Here is a 22,728-nt window from a genome sequence, read left to right on the forward strand (position 1 = left end):
CTGGGTTTTTTTTTTTTTTAAGTTCTACGAAAATTTTCGTCTTCAAAGTTTACGATAGAACAAAATTCGTTGTTTTTTTCGTTACTTTTCTGCGATAAATTTTTGTCTTTTGTGCCCGATAATTGATATCGAGAAAGAAGTATCGATTGCGAAATACTGATAAATTGTCACGGCACGAGCGATTAGTTAACGATTGACGCGAATATAGAAGCGGCGAATAGAAAAGATCGGTAGAGAAAAGATTGATCGAAAGGTGAGCTGATAGATAAGTAGTCAGGGATATCTGTCTATTAGCCCTCCGCCCTGATAACGGAGTTGCCGTTGATCCTCCTCCTTGCCGCGGGCCCCCTCCGGCGAGTGCTTCGTTAATTAATCTGGCAGCAACGGACTCGGTAGCTCAAAGGCACCCTTTTTCGCCCAGATTCATCCATCCATTTACCGATGGGCCTGTATCCGCGCGCGTGTACCACTCGCTCGCTTTCTCTTCCGTTCCCTCTCCTCTCTTTTTCTTGCTATCTCTCTCTCTTTCTCTCTTTCGATTTCGAAAGACCGGGCGAGGGTTGAAACAATCATAATTCATGTATTTCAAGCTTGAATCGCGAATAATTCACGAGCCGAACGCGATTTGAAGATAAGAAGAAAAGTAAATTCCCCGACACAGAGAAGAAACACGCGCGCACAGAGTGACAAAATATTTTTGCGTATTTTAATTTGTATTTTTTGCGGATTGAAAATTGCTCGCTAAAAAATGTCAGCAGCAAATTAACAAACTAGGTAGTGAAATTTTTCAACATCATCTTAGAACATTCGGCGACGCGTGAATTTTCCACGAACCGCAAAACTTAACGTCAAACTGCTGATTCCTATATAGCTTGTTATTCGTATTTATCCTTGTGCCGCTATTATAGACGGTAATACGATCTGCTACGCACTTAATTATCGTAATATGAGCGTTGCAACGAGCCTTGCGTAGTACATGCACGCAGTAGTAAACCGATGGAAACCGCGCATTGTGCGTTACAGAGATATGTGTGCGTGTCGCGATATTAAACACTTACCCGATCAATCACCGTAATTCTCTAAATGTTCTGTGCCACAAAAAACAAAGCTGTTATACGTTTGCGTATGCGAGGCAGTAAGGGAGACAGAATACAGCTACTCGTACAAATGCAAGAAGTGTGTTGAACTTAAAATTAATTAATAATTATCAATAATATAATTGAGCAATTAAATATGTAATATATAAATAAATAGATTCATAGATGAGATAGGCTTGACAAAAAAAAATTTAGTTACTCTCAGAAGATTACCACATTAAATTGAGACTTATTGTCAAAAACAAATGTATATTACGTATAAAGCGATGTTTCGAACTATATTTGACATGTGAATCGAATCTCTCACGCTCCTTTTTCGACGATAGTCAGAACAGGACTCGCCGCAATTTGCATTACCGATAAAACGGGGAGTAAGCACATTCGCGAAGACGAATTCAGCATTGGGAAATCTGACGCTTGAGCAGGTCTGGAGAGATAAAAAGGGGCGAGAGGAGGGTGGCGCGTATCCCCCTCTCCGTATACTCGTGCTGCCAGATCGAATTGCTTTTCCAACGAAAACGGACGGTCGCGAGATATCGAATGCTACGCGGATGTGTGAGTGTTGAGTACCTACCTACATGTAAGCGCGGTAACGTTAACGTTACCGGGTCGAGAAGGAGGAGGAGGAGGAGGAGGAGGAAGAGCGAACGCGCGATGCGTATGGGGCGCGCAGCGCGCACCGGCATAAAAGAGCAAGCGAAAAAGGGAGCCTCTTTTTAATCTAGCGACGATTCGCAACCCCCGGCTCCTTTTATAGTTACGTGCTTAGTGCTTATACCCATTGACTCCCTCTTTCTCTCTCTTTCTCTCTTCCTTTCTCTCTGTCTTTCTCCCTGTCTCCCTTTCTTTCGTTCTCTTTGTCGTCGTGTCAGACCCGGTATTTTCTACCCCGAAACGACGAGTTTCTATCGTCGTCGGGTTCGAACTACCTCAACCGAAACACGGACGCACAAAACCGCGCGTTCAAATCCCAATGCGAGAAATTAGAACATTGATAAAGATACGTTCACAATACATGTTCAATACATGCATTCAATATATATGTTTAACATATGCATTCAATCAGTAACATAAATATGTGTGTGTACAATTTTAAGATGTATTATATTACATTTGACGGTAAAGAGCGCCGTGAAAAAAAAAAAAAAAAAGTAAACCACAAGATTGCGACAGATGATTAGGGACAAAAGTTTTCCCCTTCCCGACAGGGACTTGTTTTACGGAGCGTCATAAATCTGACCCCCTCGGAATCTCAATGAGGTGCAAAATGTGTTTTGACATCGGTTCCTTCGTTTTACATTTATGTTTGAAAATATTAATATCTCCAAAAATTTATTACAGAAACCAAGACAATCGTAATTTTCAAGAAATGCGTATTTCTCATTGTCTAAGAAAAATTATTATTTTTTCAAAATAAAATCACAAAAAATTCAATACAGAAGAATTTTATAATTGTTTAAAAATTATGTGTCTGCGCACGAAATTTCTCCAATTTGACTGCGCTTTCCGGAGATTAGCAAAGTCTAATCCGACTTGATGCGTTTATTTATTCGTATCTAACACGTACATCACATCGTTTTTGTACACGAAATGTCGAGCGTATCTACGAGTTAACGAGTTCTGGATCGTCGACATTAGTGCCTCGTGGGTGTGGCTTGTGTCCGTGCGAGTCTCAACGATAGATTTTCCAAAAAATTATTCCATTAGAGTAATTATCCAACCACGAGAGGTCTCTTTACGAGTGAGTAATAACAGTCACGAAACGATCGCGACGGCGATAATGGGCCACGATAAATCGACCGCTCTCTGTCTCTCTCTCTCTCTTTTTTTCTTTCTCATTCTTTTAAAGAGAAACGTCATCTGCGAAACGGTTGTGCGTTATTTCGTGTCGTCGTTACAGCTGTTGCAAAGTCATCGCCGGCCACGGTTATCTCACCTCACGGTAATTAACTCGATTAGCCGATCGACGAGGTTGCGAGGAAATTAAACGACCTTCTGCGGCGGTGGGCGCGACAATTAATTCCTTATCAATCCGCATCTAGTCGAGGGTAATTCGGGTCACGCACGACGTTTCGAGGATCCACATGCGGTAGATGACGTAGGCGGCACAAAATTAATATCTGCGACTTCGCGGCGATTTATAAAGAACCGGCATGTTTTGAACTGTTCTCGCTCGATTTTGATGATTCTTTTTCTACGTGTGTGTATTCGCTAGTCATTGCGTTTTTCTCGTGCGCAATCCTTTTTTTACTGATCAAAATAAAAGAAGGAATCAGATAATAAAATGATCAGATTTGAACCTTTAAACACGAGAATTTCAAGAATTGACATGTACGTGCGAGTTTTGTGAGCTGCTATTAAACCTCGAAGGCAATCTACATATCTAAATGGAAAAACCCGTCGGTTCCGGCGCGTTTTGTGTGAATTTCGGTTGTAACACGATCGTCACTTACGTGTTCTCTTAAAGAGGAGGACGCGGATTTCGAGAGTCCGTTGTGATCTTCTTACGTGTTAAATTACTTCGGGACGCGATATATAGGGGGTGGAGAGGCGCGAAAGGAACCGTAACTCGACTCCCGGATTGCTCGCGACAATGAAGCGATGAACTTTCGATCCTCGGCAAACACGATTTTCGATATTTTAAAAACCGGGAAATCTCTCTTTTCAAAAGAGAGGTAACACGACGAGGGTCAAGCTAATCGTCACATGTCACACGTTGAAACGCAGCTTTAGATAATGAGCTTTAGACGAATTAAGAAAAAGCCGCAGAGTAATTTTATGTGCACATTTTGAATAACAAACAAAACCGATACAATTATTTTTAATTGCGTAGTAGCACACAAGTCGAATTTTAATATCTTACATTTTTTAACATATTTTCATCCCGCTTAATTAATATGTAACATATCGATATATGTGTTGACTTGTTACTAAACATATTTCATTTAAATTACATATTTTATTTAAATTACTTCTCATCGATAAGTTAATAATATTAGGTTAATAATGATTATGTATATTATGATCATATTATTTTTTTCAAGTCTGGCTTGTTTTACTCTTAGGAATTTTTAATATCGATCCCCTAAAAATTAGTATTACTTACTGACAAAAATATTACGCCGCTCGCTTCGGTGTGTAAACCTTTAATTTGTTCACTTTATTTAATAACATTGATCTCGCGTCGCGACACAACCATATTAAAAGTAAACAATAATAATTGTAAATGCGATAAGAGTTTTTTTTATTAGTCTCACAACTTGATATTCAACAGTTTTTTAACGACTAGATAATAAGTGATCTGTTTGAAAAATTAGATAATAACCGATCGGTTATTTTATACACATTTTTCCTTCTCTCCGTATCTCCGCGCGCGGTTTGAATATTTTCTCGTAACGAGACGTTCGTTTTGTTTTTTATTTTCTATTACTGCATGACGCGCGGTACACTTTTTCGCTATCGCGCTTGCGACTTTCCGCTTACGAACAACAAAAATCTTGCGAAAATATTTGTGAATAGTATACCCAGCGATATCAATTTTTTTATATGTCTTCGCGTGCGACCATTAGATTTGGATCTTGAAAATAAATAAATCTCACATGACATTACAAACTTTAGATATTTCGCGCTTTGTGAATCTCTTTTTGAAATATTAAGAAATAAAAAGTTTAGGATACAGAAAAAATATTTAAAGTAATTTAATTCTTTCAATGTGCGCTCAAAAATACTAGCGTCAAATTAAAAGTTTATTTGTACAAAAATTTATTAATAGTTGTATTATTTTATAGTTAGATACTTTTATTTTTGTGGAAGTTGTTATTTTTCTAATGTCTTATAATCTACATTGTAACAACACAGATATCCGATGATTTTTAGACCGTCATATTGGATATAACTGAAACGCGCCACACAATATTTGATCAGTTCGTATCTCTGAGAGATATCCATGAATATTCCGAGAATATCCCGTTCTGTATGATTGTACAAGGCAAACGCAATCCGAACACAGAACAAACCGCGCGCACCGGGGAAGCAGATAGAACCTAGCGGGCGCTAGACAATATCCTCGATACTAGCAATTCCCTGCGGTCTACGAAAAGCTTACCGCGTGCGGGTTGATGTGGAGGCGGGACATCTGGAATCGCAAGGAAAAAGGCCAGCAAAGCGCGAATACCACGAGCTATACGAGAGATAAAGAGATAGAGACGACGGCAAAAGAGAAAAGAGAAAGATAAAACGGAAAGAGAAACGGATGAAAAAAACACACCCGCAGAGATCAGAGGCCAGAATAGAGAAATGAAGGTGCGATGGCGCGAGAGCGTTGATTGAAGTGCATGTACTTACGCGCACGTGTTACTTACTCCTGCTGTTATACACTCCTGCTGTTTCGCGCGCGCGCGCGCGCGTGTATGTGTGTGTGCGCGCGGCATGCGTCGCAGTTGCAGGTGCATTGTCGTCGTTTCCTCCCTCGTGGTCGCCGCTGATGCCAGCTTCGCTGTTTCGGCGACGTTACGACGAGCGAATGCGCGTGAATGCGCGTAAGTGCGTTGAATGCGCCGCGCCTCGCTATACGCTCGCGGATGCAGCGAGCGACTCCGGTGCACTTGAGCGCACAAGTGGATTGTCGAGCAGCGCCGACAAACCACGCGGTTATTTATTCGCGTTTGTAACTTGTTGTGATATTTGAGTCGTATCTTTGTCGATGTCGCTCTTATCAAAAGAAAATGGTTTTTTTGTTAATCTTTTAAGAAAATAATAATTTAGATAAAGAATAAAAATATGTGACATAACCTGAAAAAAACAAACAATCTTCCATAAATATCTCTCGAAGCATATTCTCAGTACGAGTCTGTGTTTGCACGATAAATCTTGATTTGTAAAAACTTTTGAAAGATTCGAAGGTTTTGCTTTTCTGTTTACACTCGTTCGCAATGTCATCTCAGAAATTTGCCAAATATAATGAAAGATAAATAATATAAAGCAAACTGTTTTTGTTTTGTTTTTTTAAATAGCACTTTCCCACGTGAATTTATTCATATTGTGAAGCGCAGACTGTGTAGATGTGGATCGATAGGTTTTTATTAACCGACGCATTTCTCGATTCGAATCACGATTCCATCAAAGAATCGTCCGTTGATTTTATTTTCGAAAAGCGGAAACGTTGCATTTTACCTCTGCGTCAATTTGTTTAGTTACGACCGGCCCCTTGTGAAGCCGCACAACAATTAATTTTAATCCTAGGCTCGGGATTTTTACGTGAACGCCGCCAGTGCGTTCCATTGTTTCGCTCTTTATAGGCAAAAGCACAATTTTAAGCCTGGGACGCTCGTGTGTGTGGGGTTTTATTCGATCGTACACGTTGATTCCGGACTATCTGAATATCGTCATTGATTTTACGAACGTAGTATTTCCCGCGCACATGATACATCGCGACGTGTAGGATCCTGAGCTGTTTTCGGTGTAGATCTTGAGTAGAAGTAAAATTCGAACGACGGGTATTTTGTATTGTTCAACGATCATTATTTTAGCGATTACGAAACGTGAGTGGGCTGTACAATAATCTTGAGGTCTCGGATCACAAATATCCGTATAAAACACGGTAAGGGCGAACCTTCTCCTTGTTAATTGACGTCTATAGATAGGTGATATACAATGTGAGAGAGAGGGACTCCTCGTTAGCTCTACTATTTTGTTTAATAAAATTATTCGTTTAGATACTTTATCACAACAGGTGGAATATATCGTAGGAACCCTGCCTGTGTCTTAACGTGTGTGTGTGTGTGTGTGTTTGTGTATGTGTGTGTGTTCTTGTCTATGTATGTATACATTGTTCAATCTTACAACCACAGCGAACTGGTTACATCAGGCATCGAAACCAGCGTAATTTCAGCGAGTTCGAATTTCCATAGAAAACGATCTCCCGTGCTTATACGCGACAATGGAATAAAGTACGCTCTTTTCATATCTGTCTCTCTGAATTGAAGAGAGAATTGAACTCACCGAAATTCCACCGATTTTTTTTTTTTTTTTATAAATCCCCGGATTACATTAACGGAGCTACTATCCGTCGCAGATTCGCAGCGCGTCTTCCCCCCCTCGGCGCATTCTCTCGATATTATATATTACACTTTACGCAAAAAACTATTTACAGAGAAAAACGATATGAAGAAAAACAAAACAGATATACAGTTCGACAACAATTAAAATATATCATAGATGTCGCGCAATTGCACGCGGGACGGTTCGAAAAATTTTCATTCCTCGCATCCGCGCGAATTGCTCCTTTCACGCGCATCGTCGCTTTTCTACCGCTATATTATAAACTATCTACAGAGACTTCGAGTGTGTGTCGAGAATCGAGCGGAGTTGAAACACCGGGACGCGTAATTGCCGTCTCCGCAAAAATTTTGCATTCCGTTTGGAGTTTGTTTTTTTTTTTTTTTTTTAAGAAACGAACTGAAACGCGAAGAGCGGCTACGTACGCGGTTATTATTACATCGACGACCAACCGGAAGAGAAACCATACACAGCTTACTTTTATCGCTCGTGGTGTAAGGGAGGGACTCAAAATCATGTATAATCACAGTTTAATTTCGCGCGGACATTGTACATAACACAATACAACACAATATTGCGCGCGGACTAGCAGAAATATTTTTGGCGTTTGACGATACAAATCGAAAAGTATATTTTATTTTCAAACACATTCATCGACAAAATTAAATATTTAACTCAATGATAACTTAATAACTGTCCGTACATAATAATCGACAATATATTATTTTCATGCAAAATTTCTTGCTGTGTAATTTATTTGGAAGTAGTGATGTAATATCGTTTTTTCAAGCGCCAAAAACACTTTTCATCAAATTAATTGACAAAACTTATACTTTTTTAAATAAAAATAATAAAAGATACATGATGCGCATAAACATGAGTATAAACTTGTAAATAGAAAATATAGAACGTTAACACGTTGAGAATTTAAATTCAATATGTGATTTTGTATTACTCTTCCAATTATAGAAATATATTGTTTGAAAAATGTTCCAAAATAAACCAATTTCAACTTTTTTCACGTGTTTTCTCAATAAGCATTTATTCAAAAGTCAAAAGCGTGTATTAACTTTTAAATATTACGCTACTGAAATATTGTCAATAAATCTGTCGTCGGAAATAATTTTGATATTACAGATTACGTGACATAATCTTATATACTTTTTTAGTACGAAAAAAAAAAACAACTCTACATTTCTTCTTCATACTCACATTTATCCATCTTTCCGCGTCCACGTAATAAAATCATACGAATTCCAACACTCTCGATTACCGCCGAGGGGACAGGAGTGTCGTAATGTCGCGGGATTGAAATTTACGGAATGATTGCAAGACGATCACAAGAAGACTCGCATCAACGCCTATACATTCGTCACTCGTCAACGTCGATCAGCCTGACGTGGTTCAGGCAAGGTATCATTGTCGTCGTGGTCGCGTCGCTCACAGAGATCGTCTTGTTCAGGATCATCGTCGCCGGCGTTGTCTCGTGCAGCAGTCGAACGCTGCCCTCATAAGTCGTCGGACGGTGTTATTGCGAGGACGTCCGCGGTGGTTGGCCGTTAGGCGGTGGCGGGGGTGGCGGGGGAGGTTGAGGGTGCACCTGGTGGGATAGGAGACTGTGCGCCTGCACGTGGGCAGCCGCGGGGTGGTGATGGTGGTGCTGATGGTGATGGGAGTAGAAGATGGGCTGCGCCGTGGTAGGCGCGCACGAAGTGCCGACGCCGACGCCGACGCCGACGCCCACCCCGACGCCGACTGAGTGCGAAAGAGCGGAAGTAGCAACCGACGACGGCACCGGCGGACCCGGCGGACCCGGCGCCGATACCGAGACGGAGACGCCGGCGGACGCGCCGGTGCCGGCCGACGCTTCGTGGTACAAAATCGGCACTCTGACTAGCCTCTGGGTGGCGTGCGCCATGTTCGCTGCCTCTAACTCGGCTGCCAGCTGTCGCTTCCACTTGTTTCTGCGATTCTGGAACCAGATCTTCACCTGGGTCTCCGTGAGCCTGAGCGAGGCCGCGAGACCGGCGCGCTCCGACGACGAAAGGTAGCGCTTCATGTCAAACGTGCTCTCCAACTGGAACACTTGCGACCTGGAGAACACCGTCCTGGTCTTCTTCTTGCGCTTTATGCTGTTGGATTCACGACCGTCCACGCCGACCTGCACGTTGTTTTGACCGTTGTTATTGTTGTTGCCCCCGCCGCCGCCTCCGCCGCCGCCACCTCCTCCACCACTCCCGCCACCAGAAGTGCCGTGAAGACTCGTTGACGTAGACTCGGCTTCGCCGTCGGCGTCCGCACAGTCGTCCACTTCGCCGAGGTCGTCGTGCGCCTCGTCGCCGCTCGATGGACTTCTAGTGCGGTGCAAACGATCGTCGCCGTTGTCGTCGTCGAGTTCGTCTACGCAGAGGAAAGACATACGCTCATTCGAGAAACGTACTTTTCTATTAATTATATTCTCAGTTTTGCGAATTATGAATCAAAGATGATTTTTTGTTTATTTACGAGAATGTTAGTTTCAAATAGGATTGTTTTATAAAATTGATTTATAATATAAACCCCCTAGAGATGACAATTGCGATATTGCGTAACGAATAGATAATGATAATTTGCACATAAAATATGTGTATGTGTATGTACATAAGTATATATATGTGTACGGTGCACCTAGTGTATTTATCGAAATAATCAAACCGTTAACGAGAGAAAGGCACAAGCGCGTTAATTGCTTTTCTTTTTAAACGTGATCCGCACACGTCAATCAACCTCACGGAAGCGCTTTGGATTTACAAATTCTCTCACGCGTTCAATGTTCAATCGCCACTATACATTTCTCTATCTACTTTGAATATTTAATCAATTAATAGAACGCTAATTAATATTCTATTAATCCATTTTGACATAATTGTTGCGGATTGAATTCTCTACGAAAATTCAGATGCATCAACCGATGACATTATTTGTGACGTGCGCATGTTTGTGCAAAATACTGATACGCATCACGTCTCTCTCTCTCTCTCTCTCTCTAGAAAATATATGAATGGAGCAATAAAACATAATAATTATTTATTTCTTATCAAATATTTTTTCTGAATAAGTCTTTTAATTGGCGTGTGTTATTTCACGAATTCAATGACAGGTGAACTTATCACTTTTTTTGGAAAATTTTTTACCTTAAGAAAAACACCGAACAATTACATTTACATACATCGAACAGTTACATTTTTATTTAAGTTTTTCGATAAAATATATTTTTACGCGATAGAGTGACGACACTTGAAAAATATACCGTGACTGGAGATAAATTGTCGTTTTATTTTCAGCGACAAAATATCATTAACGTGTTGTAAAATTGTTTAATCTTTCTTTTGTACGATTCTTTGAATCGATCGATGTGGCGCGAACAAAAAAACTGAAAACCGAAACTAGTTACGAGTCTTTTTTATAATCGATAATTTGATATTTGTTCATCAGAAACATAATCAAGCAAAATATATTTAAAAAAATGTGTGTTTTCCAATTTTTTGTTTAACGAGGATCATTAAAATAAAATACTATTAAAACAACATCTGCGTTAAAAAATTTTGTAATTTTTTTGCACTTCTTTTTATTTTACATTTCTGTACAATTATTTTTTTTTTATTTACAATCTGTTCTTCGAATTTCTCATTTTATTATATCCGCGAACTCTTAAAATAAGACGCAATCATTAAAATGGCAACTAATTAATTATTTCTATTATCACACAGAATTTGTGTAGCTCTGTCAAGTCGGGCGAATTTAACGGGCGATCATGAAAGTGTCCGTAGGTGAGGATAGTAACTACCTAAGTGCTTAGACAAGGTGGCAGAAGCAAAACGATCGGCGGGTAAGGCGATCGACGTTGGTTTGTCGTGGTGGAAGCCGTGGAAGCCTTACATGTAGTTGTATACGCGAAGATATACACGCGTGCGTCTATATAGCGCACGTAGACAATATATCTGTGTACATCTATATAGAAGTCCCACGTAAACCCTTATTTCTTTCCCCTGCAATCTATATGACTTAGAAGTTCTACATTTCAATCGCTTCAAAATATCGGCCTGTGTACCTTTTAGTCTGAGGATTCTTGGAAACTTTGTTTTCCATTTCTGTTGCATCAATTACAATCTCTTTGGAAAAGAGATATTTTATCAAAATGTATAAAAACACACACACACACACACACACAAAAATAAATATATGATATACGAGAAAACTCTCTTCAGATTTCAAATCATGATAACGCAACGAAAGAGACGGTAAGTCACTGATGATCATAAGTGGCAAATGAATTGTAAAATGTGTGTTTTTTATTAAAAAAATAAACACATACAAAAGAATCGTCACACTAATAAGATTGACAATGAAAAATAGAAGAATATTTCTCTCTTATTTCAGTCTCGATAAGAGTCAAATATGTCAGAAGTTTGTGTTACGAAACGCAACTTTAGCATTTTCTTACGGGGCGCGGTTTTCTCTCAGATTATCCGAAATAAGCCGTCCGATCTGCTCGGGCACGTGGAGAAGATGGGAGACTCTCGAACTCACCTCGTTGAGGGAAAGACGCGGACGCGGGGCTGACGCGGCTAAGGGAGCCGACCATGTCGCTCGGCGAGGGATGCTCGAGCGTCTGCAAACCGTGCGATGGCCTCCATGGAAACGCCCAGCCGGCGCCACCGAGTAAAACGCCGCGGATGCCGTCGGCGTCGACAATGTCCGGCGATTGTCCGGCGACCTGCACGGCGTTGCTGAGGGCGGACGACGCCGCGGCCGCCAATCGCGAGTGATGCTGATGCTGCTGTTGCTGCTGATGGAGATGTTGCAGCGTTGACGGGTAAAACAAACCGCCGATGCCGACCGGGTATCGGCTCGCGAGCAATCTAGAAAGACAAGATGGCGTGAAATATATTTTATTTCGTAAACATATTTCAAATGCTAGATATGTAACAAGTCTGTGTTAATCTTTCGAATAATTGAGAAAACACGAGCGCGCTGCAGCAACAGGGCTTGTAAATTGGAATTGAATATTAAAAGTTCATTTATTGAAATACAGAAAATCTTTATCTTTCAGTATATTTTAATATTTGAGACAGAAGAGTGTCTTCAATATTCTAAGGAACCATTGTAGGAATCTGTGTGCTACAAGATTGCGCTCACTTCAATATAAAAACTATTAAACACACAAAACCCTGATATCAATTTGTAGAAAATCTAAGTCTTGTCATATTTAATATAATAACGTGCATGTTATTATATCAGTAACGTGTGTGCTATTATATAAGATTATTCTAAAACGCCGTATAAATGTCAAGAGTAATGTCAAGTAATAATTAAATGTCAAGAGTTGCTTGGCGTTAGTCAGACTGTGAAGTCTGTGAACTTCGAGCTTTATCATTGTCGGACATGCGATTATGCGAAGAGAAAAAAAAAAAAAAAAAATACCGAGCGCAGATTTCCAGCCCTGTTCGCGAAAAGTTTCGCGAACAGCTACCGTCGCGGAGAGTCGAGCAGAGCCGGTCTACGATGCGAGCAACTCGACCGTGCGATCGTTACGTTCGGGATAAGTGCCGTCGGTCGTAGCCGGCGGCCATTACCACTCGGATTTGTTCAACCATTCGGGAGAAAGCAAAGTTCTCCACCGCTGGAATATTTGGAAACCGTGTTGCGCCGCAACAATGGCCACGGATAAACGCTCGACTGGTTATTAAAAGCAAGAATCCGCTTAGAGCAAGAAGAGCGCGGAGATCGCTGACCAAAGGACGTACCTGGACTCTTCTTTCAGTGGCGAATTTAGAATTTCAAGGACCTCGCACACGAAAGGCGTGTATGGAAAAAACTTAATTGACATAATATTTTCATTCCCACACAAACGTGTGTGATTCCGCATTAATTAATATATTAAAAATAATATAAATATTCCAATCACGATGCCAAAACAAAAAGAGATTTCGAATCTGACCGTCCACTCGCGGTCGGTCCGAAGACGTGAGATCGTTTATCGGTAAATCCGCTACTGGTTTTCGCTCCTGCCGGTTTTTCTCCGGCTTTTGTTTGGCCGTCTAACGAGTGTTCCCTTTTTTTTTTTTTTTTTTTTGATCCGATTGTTACTTCCGATCGCACTACTGGCGAAGCGCCGTCGTTGCAGCTGCAGCAGGCGCCGGTTGAAAACTTAACGCGAGAGTGACCGATTTTGCGGCGACAATTTCGACAGAAACAGACAGGATCCGCCGGTCGACCGCGCCGATCCGGCCGATATCGGCAGGCAAGGGCCGGTTGGTTAGGCATGTGGGCCGAGGAGGCTTCGGAAGCCGTAGCACTTCCCCATGTTTCTTCCTCGCTACCCCGGCAGTCTGCCTGCGACGAGCGATCTGATCTCGTTTTCGATACGTCTCGCGAAAGCGTATTTTACTTCGAGCACTTTGCGCCGACTACACACGTCGGAAAACACACACACGCACACAATAAGCAGTGAGGCTTAAGCAGCAACCAATCACAATCAAGTGTTCTCGACCTGTCAGATAGCAATCATGATTGTGATGATTAGTCACTTCGTTTACTGCGCTTCACTTGTTTTGTGTGCGCTCGATCTATCACTCGGCTAATATCTCGGTATTTGATCGCGGCGAATATAAAGATAGGAGATTCGCGATTCATTTGCTTTAATATTCAACTAAACCGGCCGATACCAAGTTGCTTTAATCACGAACATTCGGAAATTCATCTGGTAAATTTGCTTCGGAATAAGAAAAATAAATCTGTGGGGTGTAATTCGGAATAACAAAAATAAAAATAAAAAATATAACAAAAAAAATACAACGTTTCTTTCATTAAAAGATCCGGTCTTAAAGAGAGCCATTCTTTTATGTACGATTCGGCGAATCGATCGAGTATCGATCTTTCAAGGGCGCTATCTTGCGAGCGACGCTCGTGTTTGACACACGACTCGGTACGTGGACGAAGGCTTCGCAAATCGTGCTACGTCCACGTTTATCACCCGGGACGAGGGTGGCAAGCAATAATACGACACAACAAACATCGATGACGACGATAACGACGACAACGAGAACGTCGCAAGGCTGGATGGAATCGAGAAACACACAGAAGCGGAATTAAGTGGGACCCTCCCTAAGAAAATTCCTTCGACGAGACACGCGATCTTCGACGCCTCTTTCTTAATCTCCCTTCTCCAGGATCTTCTCGGGACCAAGATATCCTGGCAGGCTTCGCACACGGCGAACGGGGAAGACGGGACGCGCACAAATGCCCCGGAAAAGATAAAGGAAATCTGACAACCGCCTGTTTGTAAGCATTCAGGGACCCTTCGCTCGAAGGCGCAGGTATAAACACCAAACACTCCAATCTCTTTCGCGGCGGAGAGATCCTTCCACCTTTTTACCGCCTAATTCCGCAGGACCTTTACGTCTTAGACGTGGTCACGAAACACTCGACGGTTTACGAATTCTCTTCACCGTAAAGTAGAGTGCTTTCGAGCACTCTTCAGCGATACGTCTCTCTAATGGGCTCTTTCAATCTAGGTCATCGAGCACGCACTTGACTCGCGCGCGAATCGCGCGCTTCTGTGTGGTTCCCGCTTTTCTCACCTCCGCGTCGATAATCTCCGCGGCAATTGCGCGTTTCGCGCGTTCACATTCAATTCCCGAAGGAAAATTATATTTAATTCTCCGTTTCTCAACGCGTTTGGTGACTTTTAATATCTTTTTTATGCGGTGCGCGATTTTAATGACAGTAAAATTTTGTCATCTGTAAAATATTGAAGAAAAAACTGACGACAACTCTTTTATAAACGGAAATTAATCAAAAACAAAACTTTAGCTTCTGCTAACTTTATTTTCCGAGGTTTCCACATCACGATAATTAAAATTTTTTTTAAAACTTATTTTCATGAAATTTTTATTAATTCATATTCTCAACGTAAGCCGCATTAGTCCTCGGTGGACATTTTTCCGTTAAACTCTCCCTTCCCCCGCGTTGTCCTCAATGACGTGTTACACCGCTTGCTTGTGTATTGATTATTATTCTCTGCCTCTGCTTGCGCTCAGTGAGTAAGTGCCATTCTCAAATATAAACTCTTTATGCCGTTAACGATCGCTCGTAACACGATACGTTTCGTCGTGTATCGTTACACCGAGGGTAGTTAGGAGCGTAGCGAAGAAAGAGAAGTCGATCGCGTTCGCTAGCGAAAGTGCGCCCAAAGCGGTTTGCAATCTGTATGCTCAACATGCGATCATCACGCTGTGCTTTAGAGGAAGAAAAAACCAACAAAAACAGAGAGGAGAGCAAAAACTGAATTACCGATATATTAAAAAATGAAGAAACAACGAGAGAAGAGAAAGAGACGGGGGATGGGGTGAATTTCTTATTTTTTACCGACTTGTGTGTTAAAATAGAAGTGAGTTTTTTGTCTTGACAGGCTAACTTCTAACGTGGATCAATTTACTGTGTGATCGTTTACTTTTAATGTGAAAGAGAGAGATCAATTTTTTTTTTTTTTCATACTTTTACAACGTATTTCTTTCGCGACACGTGCGACATGACGAAATCTATCGTTATATAGTCTTCTAAAGCGACTTACGCGAGGGATGACCCGACGGCGATTTATTGGCTTTCAAAGCGTTCTACTAAATCCTCCGTTGGCTTCGTTGGCTTTATTAGCTTGCAATAGAATTCATTTTCGTCCGTGTCAGAAACAACTGTCTTCGACATGTGTATCTACGTCTTAATCAAATCCGCAATTACAATCGTGAAAATCGTCGAAATAAAAATTTCGAGGAGTGTCATATATCTTCGGACTCGTTACGCTAGTTCCAATCTTCTCGTGCAACTTTTAATCGAGAGAGAGAGACTACGTGAATGAATCGATGTGTCGAATGGAACTGGTGCGCGGGGGATTGTATTGCGCTGCAATTACGATTCGCGGTCCATCCACAGCAGCCATCGTCGCTCATTCCGCATTTGTTCTGAACGTCGAAACATCCATATCGCTCGCGAATAGGCGATCATACACAATAGGCTTTATCGTATCTTCCTTTGAAACTTGTAGCGTGATCCCACCCTAATTAACGAATCATTCATCAGCGCTGTAATTAACGAAGCAGTCTCTGTCGCGGATTATTAGACGGATCCTTTTGCTCGTGCGATCGTAGCGCGCGCGCGCGCGGTTTCATCCTTTTCAATATAAGTTCTCGCATAATCGACACGCGACGAGCAAAAAAAAATATCGTCGCGGAATACCTTCGCGCTACCGTGTGCAAATAAACGCGGAACGTAAAAAAAAAAAAAAAAAAAACTTGAAAAGACGAACACACGTGTGTGCGGCCGTTTTTAATGCGCGACACGTAACAAAATTCGCAATTGTCTTTATTTCACTCTAATTTTCCGCGTACGTATATAAGATATATATTTTATTAAACTAAAAATACAGAGTAAGGTGTCTGTATAAGAGTCCGCGTAGATAGTGTGAAATAATTAATGAGTATGAGATGTATTATACAAATTTTATTATTTTTGCACAAATTAATAATTGTTTTATTTATTTACATAATTAATTGGATAATTACTAGCATTTCGTGCGTATATACTATAACCCTCATTCTTGTATGAATCAATTACACCACGGATAGAAGAATTTTATTATCTCTTATACGGACACATTGATCACATTGGAGTGGATGTTTTAACCACGGTAAAATATATAAAATATTTATACGTTACGTGTGTCGACTTGTAAGCGAGGAAGAGAAGCACGTCTCTCCCGGCTCATGTCGCACCTTAAGAAGCCTCGGAGATTCTCGGAAATGCGATTGTTACGATTTCATAAAGCGCGCATGTACACCGAGCGCGTATCCCGCGCGCAAATCCCGGTACTTATTCCTGCGGAGAAATATTATTATTTGATCAGTCAAGAGTATAGAGAAGAGAGGGATGACGCCGAGATCGCATGGCGCCAGCTTCTCTCTCTCTCTCTCTCTCTCTCTCTCTCCACCGACCTTGGTGAGCGAGAATCTCTCAAGCTCTTGGTATAGAGCGGTGATTTAATAATAAATCGGGCCTAGAACTTGCGCGCTTCCTTCCGGAAGAGAGACGTAAGGGCTGCTCGACTAAATGGGTGCCCGTTTCTCGTGGGAATCTTAGGCTTCTTAACCTTGGACTATACGGCGTTCCGCGCCGCATTCATTATGCAGTTGGTGCCTAATTGATTTTTTTTTTTTTGCTTCTTTCTTTTCATCCCCTGTTGTACCACTGTGTTCACGGGATGCAAAACTATCGGTATTTGCATATTTGTTCCAGCCGCGCGCGACGGGAATTACAACGAATTTTGCTGGCGATTGCTCGTAACATTAATTAGCGTGCTTACGGAATTACGCCCGGAACGCACGAACACGAGCAGCTGCGTGTGCGCGCGCGCGCGTGTGTGTGTGTGTATCGCGCGATCATCGCGTAATTCTACGCCGCGCAAATTTTTGTCGAGTTGTATTTAAACGTGCAAATGGATCCGAATAGAATATACATGATTTGTAATTTCACATATCGCCGCGACGCGGTCATTACGCCAAGCGTGGCGACAAGTCTCTTTTGCAACTCTTTGTGACGCGACGAATTGTGAATTCACATATCTGTATAAGTTGCACTTAACGTTGTCGGCGCGTGATTTGATACGCTTTCCTCGACGTTTTTTTGTTACCGGAGATATATACAAAGGCCATTTAAATTTATCGAAATATCGCGTCGCATACGAACGAGAACGTATTTTACAAAAATTCTTTACGCCCGACCTATTAAAAATGCAATAGATTATATAGATTTGTTGAATACACAAATTTTTTGAAGTATGAATCGAAGGGAAAGATAAAAATTTATGAATAATTCACGACATATCGACGGAAGGTGATAATCTTTAATGATCCCGAAATCTCGTTCTTTTGTCGGCGGGAATAGAATTAACTATGTTTCACCTTTGGTGCGACAATCTGTTTACCGAAGCTCACTGTTTATCAGTTGGGCGCGATAAGTTGGTTTGTGTGACGGGACCCATTCGGCGCTTTTCACGTTGAACCAAGTGTACCCCAGCGGTGCATACGAGTGGAACTTAATCAAATGGTAAACGGGTGGAAAACAAGCAATCGTGGCCGTCGCAGCCGAGCATGGCGACGGAGGGTTGAAGGACGGCGAACCAACCGGGGGAAAAGAGCAGACCGTCAATCGGGAGGGGGTGTAAATCTGATAAAATCATCTCGAACCCTCGAGTGGCGCGTCTCCCGTTCGTCCCTTGCCAGCGCGGGTTCCTCGCGCAGATATATCCGATAGCGCGGGGGAGACGGGGGTGGTTCTCCTAAGTAACGTAAGTAATGTAAGAGGGTGGTTGTGTTACTACGGTTGTTATTAAATGAGACAGCCTAATAGGCCCATTACGGACCCCTTGCCGGTCCATTCCCACATAATATAATCCTCACCGCACGCGCGCTCGCTCGCCATTGTCGCCGTCGTTTCTACCTCCCTCTCTCACCCTTACGCCCCCCCCGATATGCCGTGTATCTTGATCTCACGCCTACGAGGTGTGTCCTGGTCGGACGATCGCGAAAACTGTCCCCCGGACACATCCTTTCTATATCCTAATCCAGGTTGACGTACACGGGATATTGTGTCCCAGGGAACAGGGTGTCGCGCGCATCAGCCGAAAAAATATCTCGGATCTTCTTTGTGGAATTTAGAGTCAATTTCTCTCATCGGTGGAAATGTGGACGCTCGTCATTGCGTTGTATTGAGGATAGAATTGCCTCAAGTAACTTTGAAATACCGCGCGAATACGTTTTCTTCGCGCGCGAAAGACATTACAGTTCTCTCGAGTTTTATTAAAATGATATACTTTTAATGAATAACGCGCGTTCATGATTCAGCGATTTGCATCGTTAATGCAAAACGCGCGCGTTGCGCTCGCGTGCAAAATTATGCAAACAACACCGTAGAGATAGATTATTAATCTGTCGCGCGATAGTACTGTCGAATCTCTCGGGTGTCAAAGTTACGCGAATTCGTGTGTTTTTATCGCGAAAAAAAAAAAAAAGAAATGTTAACGCGCGCGGCCGGGTTTCTAATTGCCCGGGAGAGGGCGCGGTCTTAATTTATTCAACGTTTCCGCCAATTATGTGCGAGCCGCGAATATGAATAACGACGATGTTGCGAATTAATTAATCATTAGTAAGTATTAGCAACTCCATTTTACCGACACTTTTGCATTAATATTAAATGGAGGCGGCACTAAATTGACCGTTAAACGATGCGGTTTAAATCGTTGAATTATGCAGATATCCATACTTCGGTTTATTGATTTTTGAAAAATTATTATTGTCACTTTATGTACACAGAAACATGTGTGACTCCTCCGTGGCTTAATTATAAACAAATAAAGATAGTACAACTCCAAACGTGATCTATGGATTTTATTCGAGTGACTGACATATTCGCTCTGTGTAACAAAATGAATGGCGATCGCCGATCAGTGCAAGGTTCAAATTTCGGCCAGTTATTTCGTTGGCATCGACCAATAAAATCGAAGGTCACATTGCCGCATCAGCCGAGTTTAATATAACGGTGTTGCGCGATGTATGCTGTACGTGAGTAAACGTTGGAATACACGCGTGCATTGCAATATAAAATGCTCTCACTTGAACGTCGGTAACAAGTATTATTACAAAATCGCTATCGTGCCAGTTTTTTTTTTTTTTTTTTTTTTGTTACGAGAAAACGCTCGTTCGCGCGTGGCAACGTTGTCGCAAAGCTTCTACCGCTAATCGTTTTTAAGATCGAATTTAAATAAAAACACGACTTCATACTTTCACGGGTTTCCCTGCTCGAGAAAAGCTGTCTCGCGTGATCACATCACGTGTACGTTCCGGGTTGTCGTGGAAATTGCGAATTGTCATCGAACGTTTCGAGTTGAGATAAAAACAACGCGGACGTTTTTGATTGGCTTCTCGGCTTTTGAGGTAGTCAATTAAAAATCGGAGAATTAACCTTTTATCTTACGATTTAATTTGTGTCACATGCGTGTGGCATAGTCAGCAACGAAGTCGCTTAAGCGACCAACAACAATGTAGTCATTCTCGATCTTTCTTTGCCGTATTAATGTTTCGTTTTTGAAACATATTGTAAAGATTTTTTAAATATATTCAAATGAAGAAACTGAGAACAGAAGTCGCAAGCAAATAAATGATGTTTATACACTCATCGATAGCCAAGATTGAAAATAAGTGCGACTGTACTGATAGAAATAACAAGAGCACGACTCCTGGTGTACTTTTTTAAAATGTTTTTAGTCCGCATCACACAAGTCTCACATACGACATTATAAGACAAGAAGTTAAGATGTGAGCAAATAAACAATGTGAATTTCAATAAAATCGCTCAATATTTGGCTGACATTCGATGTATTGTTATATATCTAATATTTATCAGTACGTGAACACGCATATTCGCATTTCAATTACGTATATAAACGTCACCATATCAATAGTAAAGACAAACGATATTTATGTTTATATGTTAAAATAAAATATTGTTACTTATGTAAGAAGAAATAAATATCGTAGGCTTGCAGTTTCAAATTATTAAAAATTTTTTTTCTTACAGTTTATATACGTATCTAAACGACGTACATGCGAACTTTTTATATGACTCACGCGATATGTAAATATTAAAAATTACTTCGCTTTGTAAGGAGAAGAGATGAATCTAAAATATATAAATTTACTTCAGAATTGTTTAAAAAAAGCCGAAAGACGATATAACATAATGCATGATTTTTTTTTGTTATGAAAAGTAGACTACAGAATATATAGATATGTGTATATAATTTAAAAGAAGACAATACACAAATAGTATCTAAAATGTCAAACTGTCTGCTTCTCACATGTAAAATGGAACATGTTGAATTCATTACGTTACATCATCCCATTCACAGTTTAGGAACATTTTCATAAATAATGCAAAGAGAGGCTCTAATGTCACAATGCTTTATATTCCCGCGAACGTTATGCAATCTGATACACACTGGCTATTATGACGTATAACAGAAATGTTTCTCAATGCAGTCTCATATCTAATAACTTATGTGTCTCGCAGTTTTCAGTAATTTTTGAAAATGATCAATAACAAATAGCATTGTTAGTAATTTGTTAATGTTCTAGTATACAATCGGGCGCACGTGTGTCTCGTGGATAACTGAGATTTATAATGATGCGATATTTCATTGAGAAAACCGAAAAAAAAAACAGAATGACGAAAAAATTTATGTGTACATTCACCGTCACGCGATCTCTTTTTCGCGAAAAAAAAGATTTGGGAAATTCATTTACAGCTTTAATTTGAATTTATTTGCCAAAGTTATATAAAATGTGACGCGAGTCATTAATGCGTGAACTTTACATTTCCAATGAAGGCAAGCACATGCAGCAAATTTTCTTTTGTGTCTTCGCGGCACACTGCTAACAATCGGAATTCTAAGAAACAATCGGGATCACGTACCTTGATATCATTGCGAGATCGGCTTGATGTCCTAAGAGCGGATTGGAGGCTGCGTCGCCTGGCGGTGAGAAGGTCGCGGCTGGACTGTTAGCACTGGTAGCACATCCGATAGCAATACCCGCCGAATTGGTCCTAGTTTCCAACCCGGTGTGCCCCGACACCGGTATACCGCGCTGGCCGCCGGACAATCTGAGGGACGTGGGCGAGGACGAGGCTCTTCCGGGGCTGCCGCAGGAAGGCGGGATCCTCTGCGAGTTCTGCGAGCCCGCCGGCGGCGACGTTCTGTCCACGTCCGACGATTGTCTCTCGCCGGATCCCGTGGACGTGGCCGAGTCGACCGGCGGCGACTCCGGTCTGCCGAGGATGCTGGAGATGCTGAAGGACGTGTACTGCGGATTGCAGGCCGGCCTGAGCGCGGGTTTGCTCACCGAGTCAAAACTGAACGAGTGGTGGTGATTGTTCAGGCCGCAGCCGGATTTCCCGTTCTTCTCCTGCAGCAACAGATCGGCCGGCGTGGAGCTGCTCCGGGAGCCCTCCAGTTCCAAATCCTCCTCGGAGACAACGGACACTTCGATCTCCGTCTCACCGGACATTCTTCGCGCTCGATCAACTGGAAAAATTTGTCACGCGGCAGTTTCTTTGAAAGACTAGCCTTTGAAAGCTAGCTCGTTTAGATTCTTCAAACAAGGCCGCGAGGTACTCGATCTTGGCTGCGCGACATTCGACTTCGTCGACACCTTGGGGTACTCAGTACAATCAGTCGATCGGGTTTTTAACGACAGGCTTACGTCGTTTCGCGTGACGCAACGCGACAGTCTCCCTCGGGTGATATCATATCAAGACAATAACACACAGGTACGCGTGTACACAGCGCGGCTTTGAATGAGGCTCAGACGTTGCTGGCGACAGTTATCAGTCGATGCGCGGCCGTCACAAGGACGTCCTCGCGCGTCGTCGTGGATCGCAGACGGATTGCTCGATCGCGCGACATTCGTAAGCGATACCCTGGACG

The 22,728-nt window shown here is 41.8% G+C and overlaps 1 protein-coding gene across 1 annotated transcript; it reads right to left on the reverse strand.

The window, feature by feature from the left end:
- Positions 1-8,682: 8,682 nt before the first annotated feature.
- On the reverse strand, positions 8,683-22,309 carry LOC109856209 (homeobox protein Hmx). Its single transcript, XM_020431228.1, has 3 exons — positions 21,717-22,309; positions 11,724-12,055; positions 8,683-9,554 (listed from the first exon to the last, which is right to left on the reverse strand). Exons 1-3 carry the CDS (start codon positions 22,307-22,309, stop codon positions 8,683-8,685), a joined length of 1,797 nt encoding a protein of 598 aa, XP_020286817.1.
- Positions 22,310-22,728: the final 419 nt, after the last annotated feature.

This window comes from Pseudomyrmex gracilis, unplaced genomic scaffold (genome assembly GCF_002006095.1).
Source record: "Pseudomyrmex gracilis isolate BER0280 unplaced genomic scaffold, ASM200609v1 scaffold_110, whole genome shotgun sequence".
In the NCBI taxonomy this organism is placed as follows: Eukaryota; Metazoa; Arthropoda; class Insecta; order Hymenoptera; family Formicidae; genus Pseudomyrmex; species Pseudomyrmex gracilis.

Coding starts and splice junctions, on each gene's coding strand:
- LOC109856209 (XM_020431228.1), bottom strand. CDS start 22,309: ATGTCCGGTGAGACGGAGATCGAAGTGTCCGTTGTCTCCGAGGAGGAT. Junction 12,056..21,716: donor GATCTCGCAATGATATCAAG/GTACGTGATCCC, acceptor TTGTCTTTCTAG/ATTGCTCGCGAGCCGATACC. Junction 9,555..11,723: donor CGCGTCTTTCCCTCAACGAG/GTGAGTTCGAGA, acceptor TCCTCTGCGTAG/ACGAACTCGACGACGACAAC.